The 19,040-nt window shown below is 53.0% G+C and overlaps 2 protein-coding genes across 3 annotated transcripts in view; one reads left to right on the top strand and one right to left on the bottom strand.

Annotated features, from left to right (window-relative positions):
• Positions 1 to 18,895, top strand: part of SMAD3 (SMAD family member 3) — a 120,694-nt gene extending 101,799 nt beyond the window's left edge. For both annotated transcript variants that reach the window (XM_059059552.2, XM_067029607.1), the window contains exons 6-9: positions 6,796 to 7,008; positions 9,048 to 9,185; positions 11,705 to 11,849; positions 14,331 to 18,895. In XM_059059552.2, the coding sequence (XP_058915535.1) occupies positions 6,796 to 7,008; positions 9,048 to 9,185; positions 11,705 to 11,849; positions 14,331 to 14,454 (620 nt within the window). In that variant the 3' untranslated portion in view covers positions 14,455 to 18,895. The remainder of the gene's footprint in view (positions 1 to 6,795; positions 7,009 to 9,047; positions 9,186 to 11,704; positions 11,850 to 14,330) is intronic.
• The window catches only part of AAGAB (alpha and gamma adaptin binding protein), a 97,352-nt gene continuing 88,256 nt past the window's right edge, over positions 9,945 to 19,040 (bottom strand). The window contains exon 15 of the transcript XR_010839778.1: positions 9,945 to 12,309. The gene's annotated coding sequence lies outside the window, so the exon portion shown is untranslated. The remainder of the gene's footprint in view (positions 12,310 to 19,040) is intronic.

Raw genomic sequence — 19,040 nt, 5'->3', positions numbered from 1 at the left:
ACAGTGCCGAGTAGGGTGGGGGGACCTTGGAGTTGTGATGACCTGTATGAGCTGGATGCTGAAGGACAGGTGGGACACGGTGAGGGAGAGGAGAGAACGACACTGCCGATGGAAGCAATGTCATTAAAGGGTGGGATGAGCTCGTTGGACAGCTGGTGGTGTGGTTGGTTGGCTTGTTGGGAGGCACAGTGGAGAAGATGAGGCTCAGGGGGGCTGGCGGGCTGAGAAGAGAGCCCTGAGGGCCACCCTTATGTAGCCCTGTCTTGCCTATAGGATAAGGTGAGATGGTGGGTTCTGAGTTGCGGGGGGCGGGGGTGGTGGTTATCTGACGGCAGCTTCATAATGATTAATCTGGCCACTGTGTGGAATTTAAAATCTAGGGGAAATTACTGGGGCTACCCCCCCCGCCCAGTCCAGTATACCCACTTAGGGTAGCCCCGGTAATTTCCCACTTAGGAAGCTGTAGCACTGAAGGAGGCTGAGATGAATGCTTTAGAGAAATGACCACGGGAGAGGAGAGGGCATTTAAGAGTGTCATGAATCATTGGCATTTATTGATCAGCTTTAACTGGGAAAACGATGACGCTTCAGTTTAACTGAGGCAGAGCCCCAGGAGATGGGATGGGGTTTGGGGCGAAGGGTGACAGGGAGATGCTGCTGCTTGCCTGTATCCAGGAAGCAGCGGGACGGTCAGGAGAGAGGCTGCGGCTGGAGGTGCAGCTTTGGAAGCCATTAGCATGTTTGACAGCCTTGCCCAGAGTGGAGTCAGAGACATGATTTTGTCATCAAATGAGTTTGGAAAGCCTATACTGTGCCCCCTCCTGGGGCCCCCAGGGCAACCGCAGTGTAAAGCCTCTGAGAGTCCTGCAGAAAGGAGGCCTGTTTGGTCCAGCGTTTCTCCCATGGTCCAACCTCTGTTGGAACACTTTTCTCTTACCATCCCACTGACCCTCTCATAGATCTCACTTTGGAAACACTGATGAAGGTTCGGCTGAAGTCCTGGGAGTAGATGGATTCAGTGGAGAGGGAGACCCAGCTCAAGAAGGAAAGAGGGCTGAAGACAGACTCATGGGACCCCCTCGGGAAGAGGCTGAGTGGTCAGGTGGAGGATGGGGCCTCAGGGAGGGGAGGGGGGTTGCTGAAGGACACAGTGGGTGGGTTCTGCAGAGATGCAAAGTGAGAAGTGAGAAGAGAACTCCTCGTGAGTTCAAGGGCATCCTTTGGGGATAAGAGGGTGGTGGGGTGGGCAGCACATAGCAGCTGCCTCTGCGTTTCTCCTTTGTGGCTGGCATGTCCCAAACAGTAGGATGCTGACAGGCATACGGAGAGTTCTCCCCGGAGAGAGACAGGGCATCTCAGGACACCTATTATTTCTAGTAAAGGAGTTATTATACAAAAAGAAAGCAAGCATAGGACATCTGGCTGCTGCTTCATTTCCTCCCTCCTCCAGGCAAAAGATTGCACCTCCTGCCACAGTAAAGCCACTTGGGGTGCCTCGTGGAGGAGCCCTATGAGTGACTGAAAGGCAGCTCAGCTTCTGGCCAGGGGCAGGCTCTGGGGAGGTCCCAGGGCTTTGTTTTGCAGGGAAGGGATGTGAGCAGGTGATGTTCCTGTTATTACACATCATGCCGGATGAGTCACCTGGAATTTCCTAAGGATTTAGGTCAAGGATTGGAGCAAATGGAGGGGAAGGAGGAGGGAGGCGGAGAGAGAGAAGAAAGATAACGAGCTGGATCCTGCTGGTGAGTAAAGTTGTTCTCTGCTTTAAAGTGAGACATCTCGGGAGGGGCCTTGACTGGGGGAAACGAGGTACCAGGGAATGTCCTGGGGCAGCAGCTGAGCTGGAGTTTAAGGAGGTGATGGTTTCCCGGAGGACCCTCAGCTGAGGCTGTCTTCCTCTCCTGCCAGGAGAAGGGGGCCCTGGTGGCAGAGTAACAGGGGCCCCGAGAGAGGGCAGGGGCCCACGTTATAGGCCCTACCCGATCCCAGGTGTCTTGGGCTGCTGCACAAGTTCTTTTCCGAGGCCTCGTTGGGCTTTAATCTTCCATAAGGTTGGGACACCACAGGCGGACATCTTCACGGCAGGAAGTCAGCTGCCGGCTGGACCGTCACGCTCCCGAGGGTCCATCCAGCTCTTAGACTTTTCCACTGTTCCTGGTTTCAGTAAACTGGTCCTAGGTTGAAAGAGCATGGGGTCTTTTCTGTGTAAAACTGGGTTTGTTGCCTAATCCTTGGTGAGACAAGTTGGAATTGGTGCCCGGCTGCTGGGTCACAGCTGGCCTGGGCCTGCAGGGACCTAACCCTCAGGTACACAGGTGGCTCAGGCACAGGGGTAGAGAATGTTTTCACAACCACCTGCGCTGGGCCTTGAAGGTTGCGTCCTGGCAGGTGAGGGGGGGCAGTCTAGGCAGGGGAAATGCACATGGGGGTTGGGGCGTGGAAGTCTCCTGGCCTGAGGCAGAGCCGCCTTCCACAGGTGAGCAGGGCGCAGACTAAGGCAGCCGTTTGTGTTCTGACCTTTAGCTTTACAGCGTCGCTGCTCCCGGCCCTTGCCCAGTCCCTGCTTTCGATGTATAGTAGAAAGTTAATTTCCCCGCTCCGACCTCCCCGCCCTTTCGTTTACCGGATTTGGATCTCTCGCACATGTTTTTAATAGGCATCCCTTTTGCCTTCTGGGTTTTATTCTGTTTTCTTTTCCTTAAACAAAACAGAAAGTCAATGCCAGCTTGGAATCGGGCTCAGAGCTGAAGCCAGCCAATGCGTTAGGCTGGCAGGGAGCCAGTCGAGAATTAAGTGCCCTGTGCTCCTCGAGTGGTCTGGCTGACACCGCACTGGTGGGGACAGGGGGCCGAGAACGGCTGGAGCGGGAGGATCCTGCGTCTGCAACACCTCTGCTGCAGGAAGAGAGATTGGCACAGACTCAGCAGTCTGGCCGAGAGCAGAAGCATTTGAAGGGAAGGCCTTGGGCACATGCCATCAGCTGCCACTCCAGGTGTGCTGAGTCCTTGGCCTAGAGAAGCGAAACCACTTTCCATGAGGGCAGGTCACCTTACCCTGTAGAGTTGTCCTCCCAGAGGAGCCTGTGAGTGGCGTATGTTCAGGGCTTTTAGAAGCAACCTTACATAAAATTGCTTCTGCGTTTGTTGGGAAACTCTTGAGACTAGGGTAGGTTGGCTGGCTGGATTGATCGACTTGGGGGAGGAGTAGCCACCTGAAGATGTCATTTAAGATTTAGTGCCCAGGACATGTTTTGTTTCTGCTGCAAGACTAGTAAGAATTGTGTGTCCACCAACCAGAGCTATGTAGCATATTATGCTCCCTTTTTGCCTTGTCTGCTAGGAAGCTTAGAGCCAAGCTGAGTGCTCTTTCAGTAGCTATAACTTCATGGTTAGCCTGTTTATAGTCTTCTCTTTTCCAGAGTCCTGACTTTGTCTTGTTTGGAACCATGGTGTGGACAAGTCCTTTGATAGGAAAGAAATGAGGGCATACATGAAGTTGAAAATAAGGTGCCATTCAAGGCATAACCCAGAGGTGGTGATCATACTTGGGTCTGCAGCTCCTCTTACAGAAATGCCTTGAGGAAGCACTGAGGGATGATGGGAGGGAGAGAGGTGAAAGGCAGGGCTGACTGTCAGTTGTTTGCAGACAACAGTAAGTGCATGGCTGCGGTGCTGCTTCTGAATGTAGGTCAGCTCGTCCAAACAGCACTCCCTGAAATGGCAGCCTTCAGACTTTGCCTTGGCCTGACTGCTCTGTTCCCCCAACTAGCATCTTCTTAATTATGTGTTAGGCTCCTGCATCCTGTGTTTTCCACAACACTGTTCAGTGAGTGTCTGTGAGTTGCAGGGATGTTTAGATAAGGGCTCAGATCTGCTTGGGAGGGCCTCTTGGGCTAGGACCCCAAGCCTCTCTCTGATTCCAAGACACCTTGAAGCCCACACATACCCAGAATATGGTTCTGGCCCCACGTTATCCAATGGGTGGCCTGCTGGCTTCTTTTCTTTTGACGGGTGGGCTGGGTCAGTGTTTCTGGGAGCCTAGCTTGCTCACTTCTGCCTGGACTAAGCCCAGGGGGTGCTGGAAAAGGCTTTATAATTTGGAGATGAAGACTGCTCTGTTCTGTACTTGGCTAGAGAAGCCAAGGCCAGCCCAGATCAGCCATAGCTGCCTCTTCGGGGTGACCCATGCCAGAAACACCGTGACCTACATGGTCTGCTTTCAGTGGCTTCCAGTACACTGCAGTCACTGTTCAGACTGGGCCACTGAGGCCAGAGAGGGACGTCATGTCCCTAAGGTTGAACAGCAGGGTCATCAGAGCTTGCCTCTGGGAACTCCCTAGTACCTCTTGGCCCTGACACGTTGCCAGACCACTTTGAAGGCTTGGAGTGTACTTGGATTTCTTAGGTGGTGGTGGTTGGTTTTTTTTTTTTTTTTTAAGGTTTCCAAAGCAACATAGCTCACATTTTAGTGACCACATTGTTTAGAATATAGCTTATCTCATTGGAATGTCAAGCATCGAGCAAAGCCAGAGCAGGATGTGGCTGGCGTGCCTCAATCCAGCCTCAGGGGCACTGGCCGCAGGCCATGGTCACTCCTGCCCCATCACACCACTTTCACCATTAAGTAGTGTGGGCCCTGGCAAGAGGAGGAGGGGCAAGGACACTTCGCTCCTTTCGGATGGAGGTCAGGAGAAGAACAAGATCTTTTCAAGGTCATATAACCAAAATTATTATAATTTCTGTTAACACCATTTATTGAGTGCTTGATGTGTGCCCCGCTCTCCACTTGAATTATCTCAGTCCATCCACAAACAGTGCCTGGTGATAAAGGAGATTCTCCACTCTGGTGACCTGGGGGAGATGTGGACACTGAAACTCAGAGTTTAGCTGGTTTGCTCAGCAGCACACAGCTGGTCTGCGTCTGAGCGGAGGGTGGACGATGGTCCATCTGGCCTTGAAGTTTGTGCTCCATGACCTGGTCAAACATCTAGGGCAGTGGTTTTCAACTGGGGCCTATTTTGCCCCGTGGAAGACTTCTCACAATGTCTGGAGGCATTTCTTACCGTCACAGCTGGGACGGTGAGATGGATGTGTGCTGCCGGCCTCTAGTGGGTAGAGGCCAGGGATGCTGTGCACATCCTGGAGTACACAGAACCCTCTCCCCACAAAGACAGAATTATCTGGCCCCAAATCTCAATAGTGCTGAGGTTGAGAAACCTGATCTGGGTGTCCTGACCCTCTAGCTGACTCTTCCTGGGTGTGTTGAGTGCAGGGATGTCACCGGGCTGCAGCTCCTCCCGTGTGTGCTGACCTTCTCTTTACCCTTAGACGGGATCGTGGGCATAGACCCCAGAAGGAGATCAGGGCCACTTTGCCCTGCAGGGGGACCCGGGCCTCTCCTGGAACAGCTTCTGATATTTTTCTGTCCTGGGCTTTACGCACTTTCAGAGGTCTGGTGAGCTGAGCAGAGGTTCTTGTGGGTTCTCACTCTGGGAAGTTGCCCGGCGGGCGGTGAGCAGGGGTCTCGGGCCAGTGCTGAGACTCGGCACGGCGAGCCCTTCCCATCACTCTCACTGGCTCCCGCAAAGACTCCCTGAGTGACCAGGCGGCTCCACGTACATGTAAGAGCCAGAGCAAGTGACTCAGGCTGGAGGTCTGAGACGGAGGAATGAGAGCAGCAGAATCCCTGATTTGCCAGCAGACGGTGGGATTCAAGTAGGCAGAGAGCAGCATGTGGCCCAGGGAGCAGTGCAGAGCGGAGAAGCAGCTGGAAGGGCTGGCTGGAGTGCTGGGGAGTCCTGTCGGAGGCGTGGCACTGCTGCAAGTGAGGAATATCGAGGGCCCGGCCCAGGGCCAAGAGGATGGACCCTAAGGTGGGAGATGACACACAGACGGGCAGGAGGAGGGCAGGGGTACCCTGGCAGGTGTGGAGCCTGGAACAGCTGGAGGTGACAGGAGGTGTAGGGAATCACGGGGAAGGTGACGTGGAGGCACGTGAGGGGAAACCTCTATTTCAGGGGTTCCCACCTCTTCTGAGAACCACCCCCTCACAGGATGGCAGTTTGCTCTGAGGAGCCCTTGACCGAGACACAGACTGACAACTAGGATAAATTCAGAGCTTCTTTTAGGTGAGTTTGTGTCTTAGCCACCCCGACAGATGGCATCTGGATACGTTTGGAAGATAGTTTCCATAATAAGAGGCAGGGACCCAGTTCACTCGGTAGACAGTAGTGCCTGGTGCCTGTGTGGCTGTAGACGCGACCCCCCCGGGCCGCACCAGCCTTGTCATTTCACAGGCTTGGACGCTGCCGCCCGACAGGCTAGGAGTTAGCCCACGACCAGGCAGAGCCAGAAGCTGCAAGCCCTTCTGGGGGGCAGAGATCAGCATGGGTTACTCTGGGGACCTTGGGAGAGAGGCAGATGGTGTGGCCAGGCCACAGTGGGCACTTTGGCCTGTCTGGTGCGTTTAGCCAGGTAGCTTGTTGGTCTCAGGGCCTTTTGGGTTTGACCCAGCACCTCCTTGAATACTGCTTCAACCCAAGGCCAGGCCGGGCGGGACATAGGGCCTTTGTGAGCTCAAACTAAATAAAAAGTGCCAAGGCCAGTGGCATGCTTCTCCCAACACCTGAGGATTTTGTGCCACTGGATCCTGCGAGTTTTACACAGTAAAAGGGTGGGGGGGATTATAATGCCCTGAGAGGTGGGGAAAGAGGCTTCCAGAGCATCTAGGGGACCCCATCCAGGAGCACAGGGGCTGGGGGGCCCCCTGACCCAGCGGCCCGGCCTGTCTCCTCAGACCTGCAGCCCGTCACCTACTGCGAGCCGGCCTTCTGGTGCTCCATCTCCTACTACGAGCTCAACCAGCGTGTCGGGGAGACATTCCATGCCTCGCAGCCGTCCATGACAGTGGACGGCTTCACCGATCCCTCCAACTCAGAGCGCTTCTGCCTGGGGTTGCTCTCCAATGTCAACAGGAACGCAGCCGTGGAGCTGACGCGGAGGCATATCGGTAAGGAGCAGCCGCGTTCCCCACATGACACCACCCCGTGCCCCAGGCAGCACAGCCCCTGCCAGAACCCACCAGCCACCACTGAGCGCCTCCCCCATGCCCATCCCCCAGGCTCCGTATTGCCTTGTTTAGGGGCCAGACAGGTAGAGTTCCGGTTGCTTGATCGTTCCCACTCAGAGACCATTTCTGAAATTTTGAAAGCCACGGAGGACAGCTGACTTTCTTGAGAAAGGCAACCGTGCAATTCTCTTAATAAAAATACCCTCAAAGTACTAATAGGTGGACAAGTATATAGTCCACCTTGGAGGAATAATAGTGTTTGTTTGCTTCATATATGATTGTTCTAGGAACTTAGAAGAGGTGGAGAGACCAGTATTGCCCGCTGCCGGGACACCACTGCTGCTAACACTCTCTCCTGACACCCAGCACGTGGTGAAAGATCACTTAGTTTAGGGAGGATGAAGCCTTGCTGGGTGTCACTTGGTTTGCTCATAAAATTATCATGCTGAGGATGTTCTCAACTTTGCGATCCAGAGTCCCAGAAGGGCCATAGAGATGGTGTAGAGATGGTGGGTATTCTCAGACATTGTTCAGTGCACGCAGGGTGGCCGAGGGGTTCCAGAGTAAACTCAGGAGCTGGGCAGGGCAGCAGGGGTCTGGGCGCATGTGAACCAGAGCACCTCTGCTCTTGTTTGTATTATATCTTGCGCCTGTACAGATTTCATTTGGAGAGAGTGTTTTACAGTCAAGAAAAGTTTGGAAGCCGTGGGCCTGCGCCAGTGTGCCTATTTTCCAGGGAATAATAACCTGATGCCCAGGGAGGGGCAGGGCCCTGCAGAGGCCACACAGCAAGTGTGTAACACAGTCGGTGACAAAGTGCCCCGTCCTGCCCCTGAGCCTGCATCCTTCCCAGACAGCCTCCTACTTGTTTTCTTTTATAAAGATCCTCGGTGGTATACACAGGTGTTTACTTACTCATTTTATACCTTTCTATATTTAAATATAACATTTCAAAAATTACCCAAACGTTTTTGTTCTTTGGGTCTGGGTCTTCCCACCTCCGCCTCCCGCTCTTGACTGACATAACTCCAGGGCGCCTCCTAGTGGCCCCCAAGTCTGTCAGCACCCTGGTGTCTGTGAGCCGCCAAGTCCCGTAGCACTGAGCCAGGAAGAACTGGGGAGTGGCGGGGCCGGGGACAGTGGTGGGACGAGGAGGCAGGCCTGCAGCCGGTCACCTGGTTTCCATCCCACTCCACGTTGCGCCTGTGAAAGCTGGCTCCATTCCCCGGCCCTCTGGGCCTCTGCCCCCAGGAGTGGGAACAAAGACCTTCCAGGCAGGAGAAGAGAACATCCCCTGGCTGAGCAGAGACTCGTTGTCAGAGGGTTTATGTAACTTGCTTGAATTGCAGAGCCAATTTAAAAATAATTTCTGTCCATCTGGAGTGGATTTAAGAGATGAAGGAAAAGTAAATGATATAAAGCTATGGAATGTTTTAGAAAAATGCATCGAGGGGAGAAAGGTACAGGAAGTGGCACTAATTAAGCCATCCTTGCAGTGAAGGGCTCCTGGGGTATCTGCTGCCTGAGGAGGAGCTCTGCAGGCTGACTAAATGAGTTTCTGAATCCTGGAGGGGGAAGGGACCTAGTAGTAGTAGCAGCAGCAGCAACTGCTGCTCACCAGGTACTTGCTGTGTGTCTTACAGCAGCCCCATGAGGTAGTTATTATTGTTACCCCCATCTTACAGATGAAGAAACTGAGGCTCAGCGGCTGAGTAACTTGGCTGAGGCCCATGGCCGGTCATTGGCAGAGGCTGCTGTTAAGACTTACCCATGCTCTTTCCTCTCGTCGTCTGCCGCCCTGGCTTTGGCAACCTAGCATCACCCATCACTTCCCTGTGTGTTTAGGCTTGGGCTCTGGGCCCCGTTTGCCTGGTGACCCTGGCAGAGAACCAGTCACTTGGAGCATCAGCTGCAGTTCTGCCTCCTTTGGTAGCCTCAGCTGGTGCCAGGACCACTCTGACCCGAATCTCTCTCTCTAGGGCGAGGCGTGCGGCTGTACTACATCGGAGGCGAGGTCTTCGCAGAGTGCCTCAGCGACAGTGCCATCTTTGTCCAGTCTCCCAACTGTAACCAGCGCTACGGCTGGCACCCAGCCACCGTCTGCAAGATCCCACCAGGTAACACCACCGACATACCCACCCTTCCCTTAGGTCCCTTCCTCTGCGGCACATGCCTGGGATGCTGGAAAGGTTTCTTCTCTCTTACCTTTTCTCCTCATTGGTGTTTGCATTAACAATCTGGAGATGCTTCCTTTGGGTTTTCTCTCTGCCTTGCTGTCTTATTGTGATCGCTCCGAACCTTTGGGGAGTAGACGCAGCATCTGACAGATCTGCCTTTGATCTCTGGGTACCTGTTTATTGCCTGTGTGCACAGATGCTAAGATAGTATGCCTGCTTCCTTCCTTCTTTTCTCCCTCACTCCCTTCCTTCCTAAAGCCATGCCAGATGCTGTAGGGGGATGGACGGGTGCAGGAAGCCCTCCTGCTGTCCGCACAGACCTTACCCATCAGCTGAGTGTACAAGGCAAAGACACAACTGCCTTTAATACAAGGGAGGGTGCTACGCACCATGCCAAGCAGCACAGGTAACGTGCTCTTGGAGCCAAGGGGAAAAACACATTAACTGTTAGGATGGATCAGGAAAGGCTTCATGGATGAGAAGGCATTTGGGCTTGGAGCGGTAGGTAAGCATTAGGCATAGGGTGATGGTGGGGTGGGGTCTGTAAGGGCATTCCAGGCAGAGGGAACGCTATGGGCGAAGGCCCAGAGGTGATGGAGGGCAGGGCACACGTGGGCTGCACTCTGCCGGCAGTGGAGGCCATTTAAACGACAGTCGGGAGACATGTTTAGAAAACATGATGGGATCAGGCCGTGGAAGGACATGAGAAGGTTTTGCTTTTATTCAGGGGGACTGTTGAGGGTTTTCTGAGTAGGGCTATAAATCCCACCTGTACTCCAAGGGGGGGCAGGCTCACCCCAGAGGGTGGCTTGGACAAGGCCAGGCCTGGGTAGATGACCAGGCCGGTGGCTGATCTCATCCAAGGCCTCTTTATTTAGAAAGCTGAGGCAGAAAGCCCCCCCGCCGCAGCCCACTTCTCCCAGGGCACGCAGCCGCAGGCTGTGGACTATGCCCGGTGGGTAGAGTGTGTGGCTCAGTCCATTGCCTGCGGCACGTGTGTGGCATGTCTTCCCGCTCACTAAGTAGCAGGTGATGGTGGAGCGGTGGGTCATGGGCTGGATCAACTTAAGAATGCAAAGAGTATGAGACGCTTGTGGTGCTCTCCATTTCTGGAACGTCGTGTGGTTGCATTTACAGAGCACACGGTTATCTTGGTGCTCACTTAGTCCTCACCAGTGATTCTAGCTCTTCAGGCGAAGAGGCATGCTAGCTCTTCAGGCAAGGAGGCATGCTGAGGAGAGAAGTTCAGAGAGGCAAAGCTACCTGCAAAGGACACACAGCTAGTAAGTGGCTGAGCCAGGATGAGCCTAGGTCTGTGTGCTCCTCTGCTGCTTGCGGGGCGGGGGACCGGAACCCACCTTGGGCTCTGCTTCACCCCTCTTCCCCTCAGAGAAAATGAGAAGAGGAAGTCCAGATGTGCACTTGGCTTTCTGCCCATCCCTGGCCCCGCCCTCTCCCTCTCTCTGGTTCGGGCAGAGCTGGCTGTGGTGCTGGATGTTATCTCATGGAATGTCACAGCTCGGGGCCCTCTGAGGCCAGCCTCTCCTTTCACAAGGGAGACACAGGCTTAGAAGAGAAAGTGACCAGCCCAGAGTCACGCAGCAAGCCGAGGGGCACAGTGCTGGCCCATTAGTGTCACTTCAGCTCATCTTTTGGGCATTTTCGGCATGTGCTTTTTTTAATCTTTTTTCTGATTGACACATTCCTGGCACTCAGGCGGTAGGACTTCAAACAGGAGATTTACTGTAAACTTTGTGTGTGCCTGTCTCTGGTTTTATGCCTGGAGTTAGGTACACACCTTCACTTTGCCGAGAATGTCACCCCACCCCAGCCTCGTGCCCAGAGGCCAAGATGTGGCCCAGATCTCTCTCTCCCTCCTGGCCCGGGCAGAGGTGGATTTGTTGGAGGAGCCCAGGTGGAAGGTGCCCAGGACCCTCTGCCGAGCTCCTGTTGGCACGGCAGGCCGGGTAGCCTCTCAGCTGGCCCGTCTCTCCGGTGCTCCCTCCATCATGGGCAAGGACTCCTGTTCCCCAGGAGGCTGGCCACACCCGCACACCACGTGGGCCTTCAGGCTCGTGACCCTGCCTCTGTTCCCTGGAGTCCTGCCTTGGCCCCTTCGCCCAGGGCAGGGCCCACCTCTCCCAACTGTTTCCCTGTTCCTGGGCTCACTTTACTGTCTTCCTCAGCCTTCACACAGCTCTGGGAACTGGAGCTTATGGGCTACTGTTTAACACTACCCGCCTCACCTGTGTCAGCTGTATCTCCCATCAAGGTGGTGATGGCTTTAGGGGCAGGGACCACGTGGGCTCACCCCCAGTGTGGTGCTGAGCATGGAATCTGTGGCTACTATGGGAACACCGGTCTGGGTGACCCTGGGTGGTGGGGGCTTTAGCCAGGAGAGGAGCTCCGGACAAGTGCACTCTTCATCCCCACGAGCACTGTTTTTGTTCTGTTGGCAGGATGCAACCTGAAGATCTTCAACAACCAGGAGTTTGCTGCCCTCCTGGCTCAGTCTGTCAACCAGGGCTTCGAGGCCGTGTACCAGCTGACCCGGATGTGCACCATCCGCATGAGCTTCGTCAAGGGCTGGGGAGCCGAGTACAGGTCGGGGTTGGGGCGCCTGTCCCTGGGATGCGGGGACTGCAGGTGGCTCAGAACACAGAGCAAGGGCTCCCCAGAGATGAGCTAGGCTCGCCCTTGCCCCCAAAAGCAGAGAGACCGGGGATCCGAGCGGGGCCAAGTCCCACTGGACAAGGAGAGCTGAGCAGTGCTCGCCCAGTGCTTCTCAGGAGCTGGGAGCATTCCATCCTCACCACAACCCTGGGTGGGGACACTGGCATTGTCCCCGTCATAAGAATGAGGGAACAAAGGCCCAGGGAGGGAAAGCGACTTGCCTGAAGTTGCATCATTTGTGGAAAAGCTGAGCCTAGAACTGTGTCCTCTTGGCGTCTTCCTCCTTGTTCGTTTTGGGCAGGTGGTTTTAGCATGACCCTCTCCGGGGAGTTAAGTCTTTCATGTCACTGTTTCTTCTCTCCTCTGTGGCTCCATCTCTGACCCGGTGACCCTGAGGATCTAGGATATTAAAACTGAGAAGCAGGGAAGGGAGGAGGAGATTTGGGTAGTCAAAGGAACAAAATTTACTTGCTCACAAATGATTTTTTCGGAATTTCAGATAGTGGTTTAAACATGGCACTGGTCAGGGGTGTCCCTGGTTTGCTCTGTCGAATGTCTCGGGCCACGCTGGTGTGGGCTTAGAGAAGCCTGTTCCTTTTCCTTCCACACCTGGACAGGAGTTTCACCTAGAGGCAGGTCTGTGTGCCCAGCCCCAACTCCGCGGCAGACACAGAGGTGCCCACACGTCAGCTGGAGCCAGCGCCTTGCAAGTTACTCTCCCCTTCTCTTCATTTTTCCAGATGTTTGGAATCCATTTTGTTTTGCAGTCATTCTGCACCCAGGCCAAACCCATTTCAGTATTGGCTCTGGGCCACCATTTATAATGAAATCCAGATGAGCATGACTTATGGAAAGTCAGATTCTCATTAGAGGATTTCGGTCCATAAAATCCTCCTCTTTCATTTACCGTACTTTAGCTGCTGTTCTCCGTGTCTGCCCCACAGTGCCAGGGAACACAGCACCTTGGTCTCTGGGGTCTCTCTCAAATCCGGGATGAATGACCAGTTGAGCTATCTGAGTGGTCAGCCGTCAGAGAACTTACAACCCAGTTATAATGGCCTGAGATTAGCCCAGGCCCGAAGGCCCAGCCCGAGGGACGTTTTAGCTCACCTTTTGGCCTTGGCTGAATCATTTAGGGAGCAAGAGTTGAAAGGTTAGAAAATTAATCTTGTTTTTAGTTGGGGAAGGGAAATACTTAAAGATGGACCCAGTGGAAAAGAGCCAGAGGGAGGTCCATTTGTTCCTGTTAGCTCTCAGACTGCAGTCCAGAGGGCCACACTCAGGCACCCAGGCCAGGCAGGCACGCCAGGGCCGAGTCTGCAAGCCCATTTCTGACCCTCCACTCGGGAGAACCGCAGGCCAAGCAAGGAGGGTGGTGACCTCGGGCCAGCGGCTCTTGACCTGGCGCGGCACTGCAGTCCTCCAGCTTCAGGTGCTTGGGAAGAGGCCCCTGCTGGCAGAAGCCTTTCCCTGGGGGCACTGTGTCACCGTGCAGGACATACTGCCAGCACACTTAGTCCTGTGCAGCCCACCACGTCACTGCCACCTGGCAGCACCGCAGAGCAGCCTAACTGCTGGTGCGGCCCCTTCCCAGAACAGTCTCGCCCTCCTCCTGCCTCCTGGGCCAAGGAGAGTAAGGTTTCACCCCTTCCTGTGAGGTGGCTGAAAGCAGGGCCCAGGCCTCTCACCTCCAGCTGGCACCAGCGCCTCCAACCTAAGCAGATAGCCTTTGCTCAGTGGAGGCCTTTGGGAGCTTGCCTGCAAGCTGCGTCATCAACCAGCCCGAATTTAGACAAAGTGCTTTGGGGAAAAGAAACGTGTGGTGTGCCTTGGTTTTTTCCAGTAATTGTTCCATGGCTCACTCTGCTCGTAAGATTTTCCAAAATAAGGCCATAGATGGGAATTGTATCAGCACATTGGGGACGGACAGCATGTGGACTCTGTCGGCGCTTTGTAAGAAACACCCCTCAATCAGGCAGACGCACGTCATCGCGGCCTGCTGGTGGTGGGTCGGGGCTGAATGCAGGGGAGCTCAGGTGCCCTCTCCGGACAGGGGGACCAGAGAGACCTTTGCTCTGGCTGAGGTTCTCCATCAGGAGCCCATCAAGGCAACCGGGGGGCCTCTGGGGTACCCTGGAATTTGCCTTACGTGTTTCTCTTTAAGGGGGCCACCTCCTTCCCTGGTGCAAGAGAACCTGATTTACTCAAAGCCCTTCCTGCTTGGAGTTTGGCCCGGCAGTTTCAGCAAGTTAGTGGCACCTCCTCCAGGACAGGGTCTAGCAAGGCAGTCCGTATCTCTGGCTCTGGGAAGAAGCCTGTCACCAAAGCAGGAAAAGGCATTCTGACATGTATGTGTGTGCTTCTGGACATTCTTAACATCCCCCAACCCACCCCTTTCCCAATGTCTTGCAGGAGACAGACCGTGACCAGCACCCCCTGCTGGATCGAGCTGCACCTGAATGGGCCTTTGCAGTGGCTTGACAAGGTCCTCACCCAGATGGGCTCCCCAAGCATCCGCTGCTCCAGTGTGTCTTAGAGACATTGGGTGTGAAGGGGGAGGGTGGGGAGGGTGGGCTTGGGGAAAATGGCCATGTAGGAGGTGGAGAAATCAGAACTCAAATCACTGTTGTCAAAGAAGAAGAAATTTTTCTCCCTCAACCAAAGTGGCACCAGCCTGTTTTACAGAACATGAAAGCAAACCCAGAGATGGATTTTTATCAACAGCTGTGTCTGCTGAACACATTTGCCCTTTGGCCCTGGTGTGAAGGGCAAGAAATGGCTTCTGCTCTGGTGGCTTGAGCAAACAGGTAGTATTTTACCACCTGCCCCCTCCCCCAGCGCCCTTTTCTTTTAATGACAGCAAACTGAGGTGTCACTGCCCAACAGGAAACGGCCCTGTGGTCAGGACTGAGTGTGGAATTCGCCTTGGGCACTCTTGAGGCAGGGAGAAGCCAGCAGGCAGGGGTATGAGCGCACCTCAGGCCCAGCCCTCCTCTTCCAGTGAGCATTCCTGAACCCCAGTAGTGGCAGACCTTGCACCCTGGGGGCTGAATTGACTTGGGGTGGGGAGGGGTCTTGTCTGTCTCCACCCCTCGGGGAGCATACTGATTGGTGTGAGCGAGTGTGTCCAGAACTGAGCACACAGGGACCGGTGGGAAAAGGTGGTGACACCTCTTCTTTAAAAACACTCTTTAAGTTATCTGCATTTTCAGCAGTTGGAAGGATCTGCTGAGGCTCAGCACGTAGGAAACGTATAGTTTGTAGCATCACATTAATCTCAAAGAGATTTGAATTATGTGAAGTGTTCCCAGGAAGCAGGAGGCAGTTGTCCGTGATGGTGTTCAGGCTGAGGCAGCACCACCACGGTGCGTGGGTCTCCGGTCACCTGTAAGAGCTCGCTCCGCTTTCTCAAGCATTCGGCTATATTGGCTGATGTAGTCAGTTGTGTTAATTAAATGAATTTTATCGTATGCTCTTTTAAACCTTTGTTTTATATTAAAAAAAAAAAAAACAACAAACCCTGGGTTGGCACGTTGATTGGGAAACCAGAGGGGGACCCAGCAACTTCTCCCCCAAAGTGAAGCTTTTCCAGGTTTTGCTGAGAAGACACCTGCCAGTACTTTCGGAAGCTGAAATTAACAGAAGCAAATTCACCAGGAGGGAAAGATCTCAGACCAACACAAAAGCAAATGAAAGGGCTATTAAAATTTTTACACCTTTGAAAATCGCAGGTTTGGTGCAAAGAGGTCTGTCATCTTTCCCCTGGGATATGAGATTATCTAGCTCACAGTAGAGGATCATCAGTGACAACTCTAGCAGTTATAATGTGTAATAAGTACTGCTCCCAGTGGCAATTAGTGAGAAAACTACTATAAGTTATTTCAACTGGAAAAAAAAAGCCCTCTTCTACTGGCCTTTTGCAGAATACAGCAGATGGAATTGCCACTTGCAATTGGTACTTTATACTTTGCTGCTGTTTTTGTATGAAATGACTTAACCCATATTTTTGCATGGATTTCTACCAGGAAAAATAAAGGGATTTCCTATGGAAGTCCTGTCTTAATTGCAGGTGAAGCGAAGAAAGTGTACACTTTTGGCAGGTATAAACCTCAAATGTGATGACATTTCTGATGCTATGTGGAGATGTTGGGGGCTTCCTGGGTGCCTCACTTGCAGGATCCTAGGCCTCTGAAGCTCCAGCCCTGAAGTTTCCAGGTAGGAGAGCTGCTTGCCAAGCCTCCAGAGGACACACGAAGAGACAAGAGTACCTTGCCAGACCTGGACTGGTCTTCGTGCAGGACTGTCGACACAGAGCCGGAGACAGTGTGTAGTCCCTCACTCCACCTGATGGGGCCAGATACTGCAAGTCTGAAGTTCGTGCCTGGTATGAAATGATGGTGGACTGCTTCTTTTAGATACAGGAAATCATCTGAACCTCCTGGATGTGTGTTCCTGCTCCCGGTCAGGTCTGAGACTCATGACTTCTTATTCCATTTTGGCCTTGGTTGAAGCCATTGTGGTGCCCCCCTCTAAAAGCCATGGGGAGCAGTCTCTGAGGGCCCACGTTCTCCACCTGCTAACGTGATCTCCTATGAGGGCTTCCTACGGTGCACAGCTGTCCTCCAGGTACTTGGGAACTGGCTTCAGGTACAGCCCAATTTGGGTGATCTTGTTGGTCACATCTGGCTGCATTTGGATGGTGTCTTAGAACTCTCAGTGCTCAAAGCTAAAGGCTACTTCTAGGAGGCATGAAGTTTTAATTTTGTGTTTTTCCGAAAGCTACTTACTTGGCCCTTTTTCTTTAGAGACGACTGCTGGAGGAGGATAAGTGAGGAAAAAGTAGGAAAGCCCACCTTCAGCACCACTGAAAAGAAATTTGGTTGTACCCAGAGGTTAGGATCTGGTTTCATTCCCACCATAGAGGCTGCGTAGGTGGCTTTGAGGCACGTATAATATTAGTGTCCTTCAAGTCATAAAAATAGTTTTAAAATTCTATTTCCTGAAGGCATTTATACATTGAAAAACTTAAAGGACAACTGAAAGGGGCAGGAGGAAATCAGGGCAGTTCTGGGGGGTGACGGTGGCTGTTGGAGACCCTTTTCAGTGCCGTTGTCCAGGCTGCACAACGTGCCTTGTTCCCCCGCCCCAGGCTCCCCGCCAGGCCACCTTCACCTTGCGGCTTGTGCTGACACTGACCTGAGAGTAGCTATAGCGCGGGGCCCTAGATCCTGGCCTCAGCACCTCCCTCAGGAGCCAACTTGTATTCCCTTTCCTCTCCTCCCACTCCCTCCCCCTTCTAACTTTATTTAGTACTTGGAGCCTTCCAGCGCAAGTAGGTAGCCGCCCCAGCGGTTCGGGTTACAGGCCTGTGCTGGCTAGTCGTCTCTGCTGGCCACCTTCCTGGCAGGCTGCAGATCTGACATTCTGAGACAAGCCCAGAGTCAGGAGCGGGGACTTGGACTCTTAGGAAGAACAGACATGAGGGCAAGGCTGCTGGCAGACTTTTCCATTGTCCTTACGTTGTCTGTGCTTTATTTTTTTATTTACCATGGTGATTATTTTTTTAAATCATTGTTAATGTATTGGAATGAGCTGTAGCACGTATCTTGTGCTTAGTTTGTTTTTCTCCATCTCCCTCTGGCTTCCTAAAGTTTGGACGTATTCCAGGGCTAAATGCTTTTACTCACACCGCAGAAAAAGGTTTTCTTTAAGTAACGTGTGCATGTCATGCATGGATGTGAGTAGCTTGGGGAGATGGCAGGTATCTGATTTCATTCTCAGCCCCAAGCTGCCATTTCTGAGGCTCTGTGGGGGCCTCTGCGGGGTGAGAGTTTACTTTAGAGCTCACATTAGGCCATTCTCTGTAGTCCTTAAAAGGAGAAGGGAGGGACAGGAATCTGCAGACTGCTCAGGGGACTGTTTACCAAGGGGGTTACCAGTAGCAAGAGAGGGCTTGAGTTTGGTTCTGGGCCCTGTGTCTTACTGTGTGACTAAGTGGCAGAGTTGGGAGTTTTTCCCAAAACCTCAATACAGCTAAGTTGTACCATTTTCCTTTGTGTGGCATAGATGTTCCCTTCTAGAACCCCTTCAAGTAACAGTCTTTCAGGAGTATCAGCCACTCCGCAAGTGGGTGGGAAAGCAGAAAAATGTATGGATCAAAAATGAAGATAAGGCATCTCTGATGGAAGAGTGGGGAAATGACTTGCTCTATGGGCAACCTTTCAGAAACAGCGATCACATGCAAAAACTCGCGTATTGTGTAAACTGGATTGAGAAATTCTCTCAAGTGATCCTGTAATTTTTTTTTTATGCTTAAGTAATGTACACTCAAGCATTCTGGTGTTTTTATATTTATGTAATAATTTCTTAAAACCATTCAAGACAGATGACTATTTAATTTTTTGAAGAAAGTTGGAAAAGGCTCTCCTCCCAAGGACAGTGGCTAGGAGGAGACAAGGCACAGCCAGTTCCAAACGCTGGTAGAGGGTGCAGTGGCTTTTGGGCTCAGCACCTGGAACGACCGACCCAGGCTGGCTCCCCATGTGGCAGCAAGGGACACAGGAAGGTCGGAGTCAAATACAGGCCCTTACATGGGGGGGCCTCTGAACCAAGCCCCTCTCCCTTCCTAGGGGTGAGAACTGTACAGAGGGATGGAGCCATCTTCCTCCAGGAAGCCTTCATTCACCCTCAGTGCTGCTGTTGCAACTAGGCTGTTCTGGGCAGGACTGCTGTTTGGGTGTGCATTTGGGTGGGGGAAAAAGAACACAGAGGATGTTGATTACCTTCCCTTCTCAGCCAGCCTGACCTTTTAATACCTTTGTAAAAAGCATGTATGTATGTATAGTGTTTTAGATTTTTCTAACTTTTAAGAGCAGAGCACCTGTTTAAACATTGTACCCCTCTTGTTAAAGAACTGTCCTCTCTCTCCTCCTCTCTCCCCTGTAAGTGCCCTTCTAATAAACTTTTCATTGAAAAGCTGCTGGGCCAGAAGCTCGCTCTCATTCTCACTGCCATGTCTGGGTGGAGAGGAGAGGTTAAAGGGCCCCGGCGGCTCCAGAGAAAAGTGTCTCCAAGCCCAAGTGCACTTTGACTAAGGATATACCAGGTCCCATTCTGCCACAG

This window comes from Kogia breviceps, chromosome 3, assembly GCF_026419965.1.
Source record: "Kogia breviceps isolate mKogBre1 chromosome 3, mKogBre1 haplotype 1, whole genome shotgun sequence".
Taxonomy (NCBI): domain Eukaryota; kingdom Metazoa; phylum Chordata; class Mammalia; order Artiodactyla; family Physeteridae; genus Kogia; species Kogia breviceps.
Note: the sequence above shows the minus strand (reverse complement) of the source record. Positions and strands in the feature narration are given on the sequence as shown.